The following is a 14,566-nucleotide window of genomic DNA, read 5'->3' on the forward strand; positions in this document are numbered from 1 at the left end:
GTTCCTGGCTTTTATCCCCTTTCTCCTGCTCTTCCGGCCTGCTACTCTGGGCGGGCCTGAGTTTCCTCTCCTCACCTAATCCCTTCGGCTGATTGCTCTTCTCTCTGGCTTCCTGGCTTTTAATCCCCTTTCTCCTGCTCTTCCCGCCTACTACTTTGGGTGTCCCTGAGTTGTCTCTCCTCACCTGTAACCCTGGGGCTGAGTTTGGGGCCTTCAGTTAGCAGCTGCAAACTTAGCTATTGTGCCACCAGGACTCCTGCATTCATTGTAATTCTTTGGAAATGGAGAACTTAACACATTTCCCGGTTAACTGAAGATTACAGAACAAAACCCTTTTAATTTTAACCTCTGTTCTAAAAACGTCCATTATAAAATTTCCTTTTCTAAAATGGGTATGTCCATTTCCCTGGCTTAGTAAGCACAGCAAATATAAATGACTTTCTCTTTGATTATTGCAGATGCCTACCTAATACCCTGAGCTTATCATTCTGAATTGAATTAATGAGTTGTCATGCCTCCAAACTTACCACATGTTCACACAACTAAACATTCAGCCTCCAGTACAAGCACCCCTCCTCTGGGAGACAGTGCCTTGCTGGGTGTTGGCACAACTCTGACAGCATGGATATGATTTTTATTGTGACTATTTATTTATGTCCTCACTTCTCCAATTGAATTATGCAGTCCTGGAGAGCAGGAACCTGTACCTGATTCATGGTATCTCCCCCCAAAAACCAAACTCATTGCCACTGAGTCACTTGCAACTCATAGTGACCCTATAGGACAAAGCAGAACTGACCCATAAGGTTTCCAAGGCTGTAATCTTTACAAGAGCAGATTGCCACATCTTTCTCCTGCACAGCAGCTGGTGAGTTCTAAACACTGACCTTTTGGTTAGCAGCCTAGAGCTCAATTACTGTACCACCAAGGTTCCTTTGACTCATGGTAACCAAACTCACTGCCATCGAGTCAAACCGGACTCATAGCGACCCCTGCTTGGGTTTCTGAGGCGGTATCACTACGGAAGTAGATCGCCCAACCTTCCTTGACTCATGGTAGGCACTCAATAAATATAGGCATGAAATTTTTATGGAATTTGCCTTTTTTCCTCAGGAGTAGAGTAGTACCTAGGAGCTCTGGTAGCATAGTGCCTAAGGCATTTGACTGCTAACCAGAAGGCTGGAGGTTCAAACACACCAGCCACTCCTCAGAAGGAAAGTTGGGCAATCTACTTCCATAGTGATACTGCCTTGGAAACCCAAGGAGGGGTTGCTATGAGTTGGGTTCGACTCAACAGCAGTGAGTTTGGTTTTAGTTTTTGGTTTAGAGTATTACCTCAGTGAAGATACATTATAAACCAAAATCTGGGACATAAATCCTTACACAGGGTCTGATAAGGAAGAACTTTTCCACCCCCACTGTCGCCATTCTCATCATCAGCTAAGATTTCCTGAAACCTACGTGCTGGGAATGGCATACTTTGTCTGACTGAATCCTCACAAAACCTGGAGGAGGGAGGTGCTATTCTACAGATGAGGAACTTGAAGACTAGAGGCATTCCTGTCCAAACTGTGGAGCTAAGAAGTACCCACCTGAGATTCTAAGCCAGGATGATTCTAAAGGGCACGTTCCGAAACATGACACATAGTTTTCAGTTATCTGGGAGGAGGGGTATAATGAATAAATGATGCAAAACAATCTAATTATGAAAAAAAAAAAATCTCAGAACACCTACTTCAATCCTGATTTTTACAAAAAATGGGATATATTTAAGGCACTGGTAACATCCACCAAAAGTAAACAGGACGAGAGAAAAAAGAATGATGGTTATTGTTTCTGACTATTCACCCATCTTTGGCTTTATAGCTTAGTTAACACTCAATGATTTGTCGCAGTGGAGAGGAGATATGGATAAATGAAACTCAGCAGTGATAATTAATTATTATTTTTTTTGGGGGGTGGTGGTAGTGAAGAAGGATAATAAGGCTGGGAGGGCTGTATTTTTTGTTTTTTTTTTCATTGGATTTGGGCCATTCCCTGCCCTCAGAAGTGGATCTCTACTGACATTGACTCTGCTAATGAGAATAAGTAAAGTGGACAGTGACAGGAATAGCTTCTACTTTATGTGTAGATTGTTTGTGGAAGAGTAGGGAGGGAAAGTGTTACAGATCAATCTTAAGAGCTATACGCACTTTAACATTTTCTTCTATTGCCCCTTCTTTTCACAATATGCAGTCAAATAGATCAAGGGTATTTTCAAGTGGAGAAAGTGAGAAACAGAATGACAGAGACCCACATACATTAATTTAGTTGTCAGAGTTCACTCAAATTAAGTTCTTTTATATCTTTAAATTCCTACTTTGGGGGACAACATCTGCAAAAGACATCATAAATACTTTTCTTCAGGAACCTCAAACTACTCTGTGGAAATAATAGAATTAAAGAGGTGCTCAGGGATGTTAATTTCATTAAATGGATGAGAAAACCAAGAATCAAATTCATAGCAGAACCAGAGTCAGAAGCTGGTACAGGACTCTTCATCACTGATCATGCTAATATAGTCAAATCTCGTATTTTTCTTCCTTTATGAATTGGCTTTGCTTCATGCATACTGACTGTACAGTACTACAGTATGCTATCACATAGTCTGCTGACCATGTTTTCCTGTATTTTGCCATTTCTGTTTTTCCAATTTAGATTCTTTCATGTCCCACTTTTAGCCAAGGAAGAACAGGAAAGAGCGCCCCATCTCTCACATGTACCACCCACCAGGACCGTTAATCCAAAATCCCCTACATATTCCTGAGCTAGTGTAAGCCACACACAATAAGGATTACAGAATTTAGGAGTTCCAAGTATGACAAAAATGAGCAAGGGTGAAAATATCAAAGACTGAAAACATGTTCTTTATAGAGAACAGAAGTGAGAATTAGCAAGGGTCTGGCAACAAAGCCAGGGCTTTTAAAGCTATTAAGAAAAATACCTTTTATATTCTGAAACTATTGAATGGCAGCCCTATCAGATTTTTTAAAACAAATCTGATACTCCCACAGAGAATACATCAAAATCTTTCTCATACACTCATCTCAACTTGATTACTGACAAATGTAGAATAAATGTGTGAATAATATATAGAAGAATAGTTTCCAAATCACTTTGGTTATAGTCAGCTCTTATCTAGATGGTCTTCCAGGAAAAATCCTGCAGATTTGGGGCTCAGGGACCACTGCAATATTTTCTCTCTCTCGCAATCCCAGCAATCTGGAATTCTCTTCCATTCATTTGAGATAAAAGAGAAGGAGAGAAAACTGGATCCCCCTTTTTCACCCTCATAATTTCTAATTTCACAAGCTATGCTTTCTTTTATACCCAGCCCTACTGTTCTGTCTCTCCCATGCCTGGAACGTGGAGTTGGGGAAGCCTTTTGTTCTAAAGTGGGTGAGATGAGTTCAGGCCTTAGCAAGTTAGAGATCTGAATAGAAATCAGCTCCCCTGATAGCTAGTTCGGACTCCAGAATTCAGAGGGGCCTGGTGTTGGCCTGTAGGAACACAATGACTTTTTTCTTGAGAACCCTGATTCCATTTTTGCTCTGGTCTTTTTATTTTCATCTACTTGTCATCTAGAACTGAAAATACCACAAGCTAAATTTATCAGATTGTAAGTAATGGAAACATGCTTGGAGATCAAGTGGTGTAACCTTTCCTAAAGTGAATGCCACAGGTATGAGGTGCTCTAAAAAAAAAAGTACCATGATTCAAAAAAATTGGGAAACACTGTACATTCCACCCTATCTCTTGGCGACTCATAGGGCATCTGAGCATATTAAAGGCTTAGAAACAATGTTGTAGTAAGTAAATGATATTAAACCCAAATGCTAGCCTTGGCCTTACTTCTCAGGCCCCAGGATTTCAGTGCAAAAATGCTCCAGATTTCAAATGTAACTCTTCATAAACTAGAAACTTTCTATACATCATTAAAGGTTTGATGATAGCAGATATTCTTAGAAACATTACATGACCCTTAAAAGGTCTACAGGGTCAAAGTAACAATAGCTTTAGAATTAAAAAAATATATATGTATTTATGCAAATCAGCTAAAAGATTAAATGTATACTTGAGGTAATATAAGGTACTCTTTTTGGTCACTTGGAGCAGCTCAGGGGACTAATTCACATCAAAAGACTTTTAAGCCTTCAAGATTGATTGAATACTGAACTGTGTTACATAAAGACACAGAAATCCACACTCAAATAGGCTTTTTTATTTTTTTATTTTCAACTGCAGGCAAAGCTTGTTGCATCTCAAAACTGCTCAAACACTCAGGTCAAAGCTGGTGGCCTTGGTTACTATTTTTGAAGTTAGACAAACTGTGTTCACCTACAGAGGATTAAAATGGTGGATTTATGATGTAAGATGAAAATCCTTTGGAGCTGACACTGAAATCCTAAGCCAGTGACTGTCTACATTAAATCAAACATCTGGGTGAAAAGATAAAATACGTGGCAGTTCTCCACATATTTTCCAAGTCTATCAGGAGCATCATGTTGATAATAAAGTTAAACATCTTACCATCCCCCCCCCCACCACATTTCATTTCAATATTCTATTGTCATATATTAATAGCTAACAAACTCAAGGGAGTAGATGGTCAATGGGTATCATTTTTAGTTTGAATGTAGCACAATATTTTTGGTACTCTTACATAAACAAATTATATTTTCCTTTAAAAACCAGTATTACTCAAAGAAAGGCTGTAATACTCAGGGCAGATTTCCATTAGATAGATGCAGCAAGGTCTGTGGAATTAATGTTTTCTTTAAGGATCTGCTTCTAAGATTTTTTACAAGGGCTACGGGAAAACTTAGAGCTGTGAGGAATACACTTCTGGCAAACCTCAATCTTACGTATTTTAGCAGAAAAAGGATCAAGCTGTTGACTGTGATGCTGCAGGCAAGAAGAGAGGGAGGCGACACGGGACTACACTGAACACCTATTATTTATGAAGCATTCTATATACCTTAGGAACCCTGGTGGCGCAAATGGTTAAATGCCCGCCAGCTAACCAAAAGGTTGGTGGTTTGAATCTAGTAATTAATTCCAATGAGTTGGAATTGACTAGATGGCACCTAACAACAACTACCTATAAATCATTTCAATCCTGGCAAGAACTTGTGAGGTGCAAATCCTTGTCCCTGTTTTATAGATAAGGAAATTGGGACTCAGAAAAGTCCTGCATTTCGTCTAAGATCAAGGAGTAGGAGCTGAGTCGGGATGCAAACTTTAGTCTGTGTGTGCTATCACACCAGCCCAGCTCTCACAGAGAAAGGTATTTCATGCAAACAAAATGTATTTGGATAGAATGAAATTTTACTGTTTAGAATGAAACTATTGCATGCCACAGAAATAGCAAGTTATGTTTCAGACACCAAAAACCTAACACTGCCCCTCCTGAAATGATTTTAACCAACGCTGAGACCTCATGCAAACAAACACAGTTCACAGATGTTTGGGGCAGCCTTTGAAGGCTTGGCTTTGCAGTCCTCACTGTTACCACATACTACTTTCCTATTATTCTTGTCATGTCTCCCAAAATAGAAGGAAGTTTTTAAAGACCCATGAGCATTGTCTCCTATGCTTTCAGTCTTCACAAACTGTAAGAGATGAGCAACCTGCCGCATGATGTAAATGCTCTGAATGTAAGCCTGACTAACAGGCCTCTGATGGTGTGAATTTTGCATTATGGTGGCACTGGTCCATGGGTGTTCGTCAGAACTGGAGAAGATTGCTTAATGCAATCTGCCACCCATGATATTGAATTGTGCGCCTGCCTCCCAAAAATATGCTATGCTTCAATTTCTGTGTAATTCTTTAAATGTGTATATTTCAAATGGAGCAGAGAAGAATTACATAACAAAGTGATATTTTAGAATTATGTCAATTATAAATTCTATCACACAATGACCAATGTACTACATTAGAGATACTCTAAAGCAATTTGGACCACCTCAAGGATCTGTGTATCTTAAAGGAACACTTGTTGTTTTCATTGTCCAAGTATATAGTACATGAGCTAAGTTTTAGACTTAACGGCAAATGAATACAAGTTAACACCATTAGGCCACTACCCATCTGTCACTTTGCTGTACCATGATGGTTTGCATATTGCTATGATGCTGGAAGCTATGCCACCCATATTTAAAATATCAGGAAGGTCACCCATGGTGGACAAGCTTCAGCATATTAAAGATAGACTACGAAGAAAGGTGTGGTGATCTACTTCTGAAAACTAGCCAGTGAAAGTCTATGGATCACAATACTTATGATAATAGCTCAGGACCCATTAACGTTCCACTCTGTTGTACATGGGATGGCCGTGAGTTGGAGTCAACTCAATGACCATCAAAAGCAACAAACACCATAAGGACATCATTACAAGACTAACTTCTAATGTGCAAATGGACCACATTTTGGAGTTTCTCGATATTACTTGTATGTGTCATACCTGACTACTATTAAATATAGAAAACCATAAATACTTATGAGGCACTGAAATTTACTTTTCTTCCCAACAATCCTAGACTATTATGCCCTAGTATTTAGACATGGTTTTCAGAGAAACCAACAAACCTAGTAAAGGAATGGGGATGCTGAAAGATATTGATTTTCTTTTGATTCCAAAGAAAGACATTAATTAGTCAAATCTGAAAAGTAAAGTCAGCAGTTGAGCAATGATGGCTGAGGTACCAGGCAGGGGGAGAGTTCTGTTTGATGGATGAGTAAAAATACAGACAAAGCTCAGAAAAGTGGAGTCCACCAAAACACCTTATAGTTGGTTGGTATACATTAATTTTTGGTAATAACACATTGGCTTTCCATAAAATCCAGGTACATTTTTTGAAAATTTTTAATCTGTCCAAAGAGAAGGGTAGTCACTCACCACGTCGAAGGCAGTAAACACATGACAGTAGTGGTGATTGGACTTCAAATCTTTTGTGATATAAGCAAATGTTGAAAGGTCTTCCGGGTCCTGGGCAGCACAGGAGATATTACGAATTTCATGCTCAGCAATTATGTTCTAGGAGAAAGGACATAAAAGACCACTGTTTTCCTTTGCAAACCAACACATGTTAGAACCAATGCCAGTATCTTTCCTCTTCCTAGGAGGAAGTCCTGGGCCGTAATGTTCAGATTGCTCCAATGCACCATCCATGGGCAAATGGATGGCAGGTCTGGAAGGAATATTTTCATTTAATTAAAAACAACCTAAAATAGTCATATCCTGGAGCTCACCAGGTGGTATGCACAGAAACAGTCTGGGTGGCAGACACTTTTAAAAATATACCATAATTACTAAGCATCTTATTGCTTCCATCCCCACACCCACGTGGAGATACGCAGCACTGCCTCCTACTGACTCCCCTTGGAAAGATCACCTGTCCCTTGCTGTTTGCTGGGAGCAACTCTGACCCAAGAAGGTTTCCCAGTCCCTCCCTACTGTGCCCTGCCCCCACCCCACCAGAGCAAAAGCAGGTATAGAAGCAGCAGGCAGGTGGAAGCATCCAGGTGCACGCTCCCAAAGGTTCTGTGGAGGCTAAGATGTAAGAGGAGCATAAGAGCCACACTACTGTTATGGACTGAACTGTGTCCCCCAAAAAGATACGGTGACATCTTAACCCCTGCACCTGTAAATGTAACCTTGTTTGGATAGGGGATCTTTCTTTGAAGATGTTATCAGTTAAATGATCAGTGAAGGTCATACCAGAGTAGGGTGGGTCCTAATCCTTTCTCAATGATGTCTTATAAAAGAGAACAGACATGCAGACAGTCACTCAGGAGGAAGACCCCATGCGTAGCCACATCTAAAAGCCAAGAAACACCTGGACAGAAGTGGAAGAGACAACAGAGAGGGTCTTTCCCTCCAGCGTGGACACAGAGAATGGTCTTTCTAACCCCAGAAGAGTGAGCAATAAATCTCTGCTCTTTAAAGGCACCCACTTTGTGGTATGTGGTCACGGCAGCCTCAGGAGACTAAGACAACCTTGGTGCAATATTAAGATGGTTTCACATGATCCAGGGCACCCCCCCCCCCATGGATATAACAACACTTTATCAACTACACCACCATGTATAATTAGGAGATGTTGCTGTCATTATCATTATCTCACAGGTGAGAAAACTGGTACTCGGGAGAATTCAAGTACTGGGGACAGGTGATGGAGCTGGTATTGAAATTCAGGCTTGTCTGACTGCAGAGTTTGTTGTTATGTGCTGTCGAGTCAGACCCGACTCATAGCAGAGTTTAGGCTCTTTCAGATACACTGCGATGCCCCTCAACCCCACCTCTCTCAGTATTTTAACATAACATTTTTTTTTTTTTAATTTTATCTCTCCGGCATTTCTTTGCTATTCCCCACCCACCCTTTTTGCCTCCAAGATTAACTGGTGGGAGGCAAGAGAGGAAAAGTGTAAGTACTACTATTGAACGGAAGCACGAGATAATCGTGAAGCATCATCTTTGCTGCAAACCTTACTAGAATCTTCTTTTGATACACAGATGTATTTGTTGTTGTTGTTGTTAGGTGCCATCGAGTTGGACCCGACTCATAGCGACCCCTCCTTGGGTTTCCAAGGCAGTATCACTACGGAAGTAGATTGCCCATCCTTCCTTCCGAGGAGTGGCTGGTGGGTTTAAACTGCCAGCCTTCTGGTTAGCAGTCAAGTGCCTTAGCCATTATGCTACCAGATGTATTTAAAGAAGCGAAAAAAATCCATTTTTTAAAATCTCATAATGTCTCATTTATGTTTTTTTTTTTTTTTTTTGCAGTTGTCAAAGATCTAAAACCTACAATGCTTTACTTACCCTAATTACTTTGTAATTGCACAATCTTAAATAACCTGTTGGCCTCTTCCCTGTGTCCTTCCCTCCATGCACTCCTGCCTCCTAAGTTGTCACCCTGTGCATAAACAGCCCTTCTTTCTCCCATGATTGTTCTCTCCAAGGAGTGTATCTACCTCAGGTAAATGTTCAACTCATATGCCTGTCTTTTGTTTGGCTGGAAGCCACAGGTGTGGGTTCAATTCCAGACCAGAAGGGCAGCTAGGGGCCATAGTCTCAGTGGTTCCACCAGGCTCTATTGGACCAGCAAACCTAGTCCCTTCTCCCCCCCTTTTTTTTTTCTCCAAATGATTTTGAGTTTTGTTCCACATTGTTCTCCCTCTCTATCCAGGATCTCCTACACAGATCCCCCTCCAAGTGGATGACAGTGGTAGCCAGGCACCATCTAGTTCTTCTGGTCTCATAGTCGTATAGGCTGAGGATCTCCTGGTGTACCAGTCACTAGGACTAATTGTTTCCGTGAATCTTTGGCTTTCTTTATTCTTCTTTGCTCTGGACGAGGAGAGACTTATCATTGCATCTAAATGGCTGCTTGTAAGCTTTTAATTAAGATCCCAGTCGCTACTCGCCAAATTACGATGTGGAACAAATGTTTTGTGTAGTATGTTATGCAAATTGAGCTTGATGTCCCCTGCACATTGTCAAAATTCTTATTCCTCTGTTTCCATGTCTATTTAAGCTAGGAAGAGAACAGGCTAATAAAAACATTCCATATTCAGGTATAACTGATAAACTTAGTTATGTTAAAAACAAAAAACAAAAAACAAAACACCCAAACTCGCTGCCATTGAGTAGATTCTGACTCATAGAGACCCCTTTGGGTTTCCGAGGCTGTAAATCTTTACAGAAGTAGATTGCCCAGTCTTCCTTCCACAAAGTGGATGGTGTGTTTGAACTGCCAACCTTTGGTTAGCAGTCAAATCACTTAGGCACTATGCCACCAGAGTTCCTTTTAGTCTTGAAACTGACACTTAAAAAAATATGCTTACCTGAATTTCTGTTGATGGTCTGTGAATGGAAGTATATTTCAGCAGAACTTCCTGGTATATCTGTACTGCTACAATGTGGTGAGGGACCTGAGGTCTCACTATTTTTTAAAAAATAGCCTATTTATTTTTGTAGTTGTTGAGAATGTACATAGCATGGCAGAACATACACCAATTCAGTAGTTTCTCCATGTACAATTCAGTGACATTGATTATATTCTTCAAGTTGTGCAACCATTCTCTCTGTCCTTTTCTGCCCTCTAAGTCTTCTACCTAATCTTTAGAGTTGCTATTGTCAATTTGATCCCATATAGATCTTAAAAGAGTACAATGATTAAGGGAGGCATTCTTTACTAGTTAAGCTACTGTTTGGCTTTAAGAAGACTTTAGGGGATATTTTTGGTTTAAGGTTTAAAGATTATGTCAGGGCAATAGTTCCAGGGGCTTATTCAGCTTCCATGGCTCCAGAAATTCTGGATTCCATCTCACTATTGAACCACTGCAATCATTTGACACCATCTACTTTTGTAGAACACGAGGCCAGTGCTATGTGTGTATGATGAATCCAGGATGACCAGCACTAAGCTATAGGTTGTACGGTGGTTGGTTACCTCCTTGAAGAAGTCAAGGAGGGATACATTCTTTCAACCTCATGCAGTGCCTCCAGGAGGGGCTCTTCTTATTTAAAGCTAACATCATTGGTCTCCATTAAAGACAGACTCCTTTTATGTTGATCAGCCTCCATTTCTAAGTATGTTCTAAGAGACCAGAGCTTCAAAAAAGGATCAGGAGAAGAAGTGGGGCGAGGCTCACTCTGCACTTTCTTTGAGATGGAGTTTGACAGTTTAGTATTCTTTAGGTATCTGTGTGTTTCCTCCCCCCCACCATGCTGAGGAAAAGCTAGAGGTTTCAGGCTGGTGGGTGTAAAACAGGATTCTTTTGATCCAGCCAATTAACACGAGAGTCCTAAGAAGGGTGTGTGATGATGAAGTGACAAGAGTCAGTCTCTTTCTACTTCCCTCCATTGGGGCTTTCATAGGTAAGGCCTACCTTCCTCAGGCCCAGTTTTCTCTGAATGACAGTAGGCAGTGTCACTCCCTCTATTCCCATTCCCCCACTCCCACCCCACCCCTACCAAGAAGACCCCTGGAAGCAGGCAACAGTCCCAGCCAGAGGTAAATGGAGACATGCTGCGGCGTGCCGATTCCGAGAACAGCACACGTACTTAGTGAAGTGCTCTGAATTCGGTTCCCAGCTTCTTAGATGAAAAAGCATGTGCTATAAAAAACAACGGGCACTTGTTTAGGCAAATGTTCCACATTATTTGGTGCCTAAAAAACTGCATAGTTCCTGTGTGAAGTTCTGAAGTTGGCATTCAGAAAACACAAAAAAACAACTTAACACTGCACTATTCCTGATTTTGCCAGACGAGAAGACTGAGGAAGGAATGAGCACAGGAACACAAAATGCGATTTGTTCCTCACCCAGAGCTTGATGGGGTGAGCTATGGCCCCTCTTGGAAGATCCCACTGATCTGGAGGAGGGCCTACAACTGAATGGTTGCAGTCCTATGGCCCAAACACCATGCCAGTTACCTCCTCTACAGAAAGCTGATGTGACTTCTCTGAAACATTTTAGTCCTAAATCTATTCCGAGTTCCATTTTTAATTCACAATCACTTTCTGCCTCTTGCTTCTTAAATCAGGATTCGTGAAATCAATTCATTTCCTAAGTTGCTAGGCAATGCATTTATGAGTTTATAACTAGGCACCTAATGCTTTCCCACGAACTCAGGCAAAAACATTTACTTATTAGAATAAAAGGAATGAAGTACTTCACGGGAGGGCTCATCTTTTGTGCAGTCTAATGGGGGCTAATAGGAAAGGGAGAGTAATTAACACATAACTAATTATCCATTGCACTGCAAACTACTTGGTGGAAAGTAGCTGTAGAGTAACAGAAAAAACATTAGGTTAGGGAGTGGGAAAAATCAAGTTTCATTCTTTCTCCATGACCTGTGTGGTTGCTGGGGCTGTCATTTAAGGAAGAGTCTGAGGCCCTTCAATCACTTCATCAGTCAAATGCAGATTAAACATTTCTTCCAACTTAATGAACCAAATCCACTGCCATTGGGTCTATTCTGACTCATGCAACCTCCGTTGGGTTTCCGAGGCAGTGAATCTTTACGGAAGTAGATTGCCCAGTTTTGCTTCTGCAGAGTGGTTGGTGGGTTTGAACCTTAGGCACTGTGCTATCAGAGCTCCTTCCCAACTTACCAGGGCATGGGTTAAAGAAATAACAATGGTTAGGAGAGCACTGGTTAAGAACAAAGTACAATGAAAACATTAAATACTGATACAAAGGTATGACTCTTAGTTGTATCTTAATACAGGCTTAGTGGCCACTGTTGTATGCCATGTTTTTTCTCCTGCTGAGTGGCTGGTGGGTTCGAACTGCCATCCTTTTGGTTAGCAGTTGAGTGCTTAGCCATTGCACCAGCAGGGCTCCTTAGGTGCTGTCAAGTCAGTTTCCACTCAGTGACCCCATGTGACAGGGCAGAAGTGCCACACTGAGTTTCTTGTCTATAATCTTTATGGGAGCAGATTGCCAGGATTTTCTCCCATGGAGCTACTTACTGGGTGGGTTCAAACCAGCGACCTTTGGGTGAGCAGCCTGGCACTTAACTACTGCGCCACCAGGGCTCCTTTGACTGCTAACCAGAAGGCTCGTGGTTCAAACCCACCAGCTACTCCTCAGAAGGAAGGTGGGTCAATCTATTTCCATAGTGATACTGCCCTGGAAACTCAAGGAGGGGTTGCTATGAGTCGGATCTGACTCGGTAGTATCTCTCTCTCTCTCAGTATCTGAAATTGTAGTCTTCCAACGTGCTTCCATTTCACAGGTCCTTCACCTCAAATTGGAGCAGCCCACCAAGATAACACTTCTCAGGGTGAAAACAGAGAGCAGGACTCTGGAATCTTTCCATCTGCTTCTTTCCTGCTGTGGGCACTAGAGGTTGATTTTTGCTATACAACACTTGCTATAGAGAGTATGCATAGAGAGGCATGCAAAGCTGTCTTTCAGACACTGCTAGAAGCTAGGTATCAGAGTGCAGATCCTTTCACAACACAACTTGAGGATGATCCTTCAAATCTGGGTCCTCTGTGCCTTCTGAAACCAGCCTTTCTTCCCTGGCTGCTGGGGATGTTTCTCAGCCTTCTATAGTCAAACTCCAAGAATGGAGCCTTACACCATTTCTTTCGACTACCCTTCCTCTCAATACAATCTCTCCACTTTGGCTTCCCACATAGCAACCACTAGACTATCTCTGTTGCCCATGATTATATTGGGTGCACCAGCTACTCGGCAAGACATCAGGTTGGAAACACTTTCTGACAGCTGAAGTCCTCCAATTCCAGGGAGAATGAGGTAGTTATTGTCTTACATTTACAAAGAAGTTGGCTCCACCTGCCATCATGCACCTTGCCTTTGCTCTAGATTTTCAAAATATAGTCAGGGCCATGCTGCTAGGACTTGAAAGATATGTTGGCTTTCTTTATTTAGTGTCTTTATTTACACAGAATTATCTTGTCCATATCTTTCTGTGCTAACTTGCAAAGAATAGTCACCAACGAGCAGAAGTTTATGAATAACTCATCTAATCACTGGTGATTGACGCAGAAGTGTTTCCTAGAGGGACAGGAGTATCAACTTCTTCTAAGTCCTCTGATATGTCCTTAAGCAAAACACAGCAGAACTGACAGAGCTCTCCCTCATCTCTCTGATCAGGTAGAGTGGGTTAGAGAGGATGCTATTCATACCAAAACCAAAACCAAACTCACTGCCACCATTGAGCCAATTCTGAGTCATAGCGACCCCCTTTGGGTTTATGAGGCAGTAAATCTTTATGAAAGTAGATTGCCCAGTCATCCTTCCATGAAGTGGCTGGTGGGTGTGAACTGCCAACCTTCTGTTTAGCAGTCAAATGCCTTAGGCACTACATCTAATCATACCACCAGCATCATGGAATGAAAGCCTTAAGACTGGAAACTTCTCAGGGCAAATACCACTTATTTAGCCCTTGTCAGAATCTAAATCTGACAAAGCTGTTAATCTAAGAGAGTGTCAAACTCATAAACTCACAGTATAGTGCTGTCAGAGTTTTTCAAATGCTAATGTGGTAGAGACAGTTGTTCCAGTTTAGGAAAAAAATCCAAGTGCCCATGTCTTTCTTGAAAATTTAGATACAGCAGTTAGCAATAGTATCTTCAATGAGAGTTCCACAAAGTTTTGGAACTTTTAAAACCAACTGACCACAATTGAAGGATAAAACAAATTTATGGGCCAGTAACTAAAGTTGCTTCCAAGAAACAGAAAAAGGCAAATCAATTGGGATTATTCTGATTTGAGTCTCCACAACTGTAATCTGACAATAACTGCCAACAACATTATTTTTCCTTTTTCTCAACAACATTAGTGCAGGCTTAAACTCTCATTTGGATGCCGACAGCTAAAACCTTGATGGTGTCATTCCATGTAGGGCATGTGCCTCTGAGTATGCTTTGGAAATCATCAGCAGTGTGACAATGCTGGCTTGAAAGCTTTCTGCCTGCTTTCAGAATCTTTTCTAAAACTGTTGTTGTTATGTGCCATCAAGTCAGACCTGACTCATAGCAAGCCTTCC

At 41.3% G+C, this 14,566-nt stretch overlaps 1 protein-coding gene across 1 annotated transcript in view; it reads right to left on the reverse strand.

Moving 5' to 3' along the window:
• ANKS1B (ankyrin repeat and sterile alpha motif domain containing 1B) overlaps positions 1–14,566 on the reverse strand; it is a 1,816,017-nt gene that overhangs the window by 22,944 nt on the left and 1,778,507 nt on the right. Inside the window, exon 25 of the mRNA XM_042781827.1 lies at positions 6,938–7,075. Within this exon, the coding sequence (XP_042637761.1) occupies positions 6,938–7,075 (138 nt within the window). The remainder of the gene's footprint in view (positions 1–6,937; positions 7,076–14,566) is intronic.

The sequence above is a fragment of the Orycteropus afer genome, unplaced genomic scaffold (genome assembly GCF_000298275.1).
Source record: "Orycteropus afer afer isolate SDZICR_OR568_19922 unplaced genomic scaffold, OryAfe1.0 scaffold00177, whole genome shotgun sequence".
In the NCBI taxonomy this organism is placed as follows: domain Eukaryota; kingdom Metazoa; phylum Chordata; class Mammalia; order Tubulidentata; family Orycteropodidae; genus Orycteropus; species Orycteropus afer.